This window comes from Carlito syrichta, unplaced genomic scaffold (genome assembly GCF_000164805.1).
Source record: "Carlito syrichta isolate Samal-C Ts95f unplaced genomic scaffold, Tarsius_syrichta-2.0.1 Scaffold306983, whole genome shotgun sequence".
In the NCBI taxonomy this organism is placed as follows: Eukaryota; Metazoa; Chordata; class Mammalia; order Primates; family Tarsiidae; genus Carlito; species Carlito syrichta.
Window position 1 is genome coordinate 153150 of NW_007251079.1, and position 2328 is coordinate 155477.

At 42.3% G+C, this 2328-nt stretch overlaps 1 protein-coding gene across 1 annotated transcript in view; it reads left to right on the forward strand.

Annotated features, from left to right (window-relative positions):
- KIF11 (kinesin family member 11) overlaps positions 1 to 2328 on the forward strand; it is a 66386-nt gene that overhangs the window by 9859 nt on the left and 54199 nt on the right. The window contains exon 2 of the mRNA XM_008063660.2: positions 1702 to 1834. Within this exon, the coding sequence (XP_008061851.1) occupies positions 1702 to 1834 (133 nt within the window). The remainder of the gene's footprint in view (positions 1 to 1701; positions 1835 to 2328) is intronic.

Below are 2328 nucleotides of genomic sequence, written 5' to 3' on the forward strand. Positions count from 1 at the left end.
TCTCACTCTGTCACCCAGGCTGGAGTGCAGTGGCATGCTCACGGCCACCACAGCCTCGACCTGCTGGGCTCAGGCAGTCCTTTCACCTCAGCCTTCTAAGGAGCCAGAACTACAGCCATGCACTACCACATCCGGCTAATTTTTTTTTTTTTTTTAATTGTAGGCACGAGGTCTCACCAAGTTGCCCAGGCTGCTCTTGAACCGGCGAGCTCAGGCAATTCACTGCCTCGGCCTCCCAAAGTGCTGGGATTACAGACTGAGCCACCGAGCCCAGCCCATTAAATTTTTGAGAGCCTACTGTGTGCTAAGCATGTTAGTGGGAACTGGGGGGAACAGTAAGCTAGGAAGGATTTGTTTATGATAGTGATCTGAGGTCTAATGGGAAATATGTAGACAGATGATGACAAGAGAAGTGATATTTAGAAAGAGTATGAAGGATGCTATGGGAGCATGGAGGAAACATTTGGTATGGTCTTGGGTTGGGGAAGATGGAGACTTATGCAATGAGAAGGACTCTCAGAGGAAGTAATTTTTTTTTTAATTGGCGTCTCTGTGGGGTAGGCTGGAGGGCAGTGGCCCAGTCACAGCCCATCATATACTTGACCTTCTGGACTTAGTTAATCCTTCTGCTTCAGCCTTCTGAGTAGCTGGAACTAAAGGCACTTGCTAACATGCCTAGGTAATTTTTTATTTTTTTGTTTGTTTTTTGAGTTGGAGTTTTACTGTTACCCAGGCTGGAGTGCAGTGCACGCTCACAGTTATTGCAACCTCAACCTGCTGGCCTCAGGCAATCCTTCTGCCTCAGTCTTCAAGTAGTTTGGAATTATAGGTGCAGGCCACCATGCTGGGCTAATTTTTTGATTTATTGTAGAGATGAGGTCTTGCCAAGTTGCACAGGCTGGTCACAAACCCTTGGACTTAGGCAATCCTCCTGCTCCCACCTCCCAAAGTGCTGGGATTACAGGTGTGAGCCACCATGCCTGGGTTAAAATTTTTTTTTTTTGAGTTGGAGTCTCATTTGTTGCCAAGGCTAGAGTGCAGTGGCATGCTCATGACCACTACAGCCTTGACCTGCTGGGTTCAGATGATCTTTCCACCTCAGCCTTCCAAGTAGCTGGAACTACAGGGATGCGCCACCATGCCCAGCTACTTTTTGAAAAAATTTATTGTAGAGATGAGGTCTTGCCAAGTTGCCCAGGCTGGTCTCAAACCCGTGGGCTCAGGCAGTCCTCTCACCTTGGCCTCCCAAAGTGCTGGGATTATAGGCATGAGCCCGGCCCAATTTTTTGTTTTTTGTTTTTGTAAAGATGAGGTCTCACTGTGTTGCCCCGGCTGGACTCAAACTCCTGGACTCAAGTGGTCTGCCTGCAGGCATGAGTCACTGTCCCTGAAGAGTCTAGTAATTTTTTACAAGTTATAATCTGTTAGCATTTATCCTAAGAAACTATCAGAATTATAATATTTTGTATTTCTTCCGAAATTAAAGAAAAACAAACCTAATTTTATTGCTGAGAATACAGACCTTTATAAGTCTCTGGTCTGCTTTAGCGGTGCCATTTAGTCCACATTCAATTCCCATCACCAACAATGTAGTCAAAATTTCACACTTCATGATTTTCTTGACTAATATAGTTAATGAAAATGTCCTGTTATCTTGGTAACTGAGAGTTCTTGAATAACTTTGTGTATTTCTTTTTATAGACCATTTAATTTGGCAGAGCGGAAAGCTAACGCCCATTCAATAATAGAATGCGATCCTGTACGAAAAGAAGTTAGTGTACGAACTGCAGGACTAGCCGACAAGAGCTCAAGGAAAACATATACTTTTGATATGGTACATATGGTGCTGCTTCTTGATTATCTACTAATGTAAAGTAATTCTCATGTACACATTTCCCCTGGAAAATGGTGTACACTTACCAATTTTACTTGCCTCTTTGAGTTGTCTAGCGGGCTGAATGAATTAAAATACTAATAAAAAATACTAAAATAAAATACTAAAAATACAATTATTATTATTATTTTTTTCCTTTTCTTGTCTGTTGCTTTTCTTTTTTTTAATAATCAATATTTTTATTATGATATTGTGGGGTACAGTTAAGGGTTAGGTATACAAATATGCTTCATTCAGGCACCTTTGTTGATAAGAGGTGTCTCCCCATCCCCAGACAGATATTTACTACCATTAATCCCATCTCCCTCCCCCCCCGTAGTTTCCCACCACTGTCAGTCATTTTCTTATAGTATAATGTTGGGTGTTCAAGGTCCACTATATGAATGAGAACATGTGATACTCAGATCTTTGTTTCTGTGAGAGATCACTCAGTA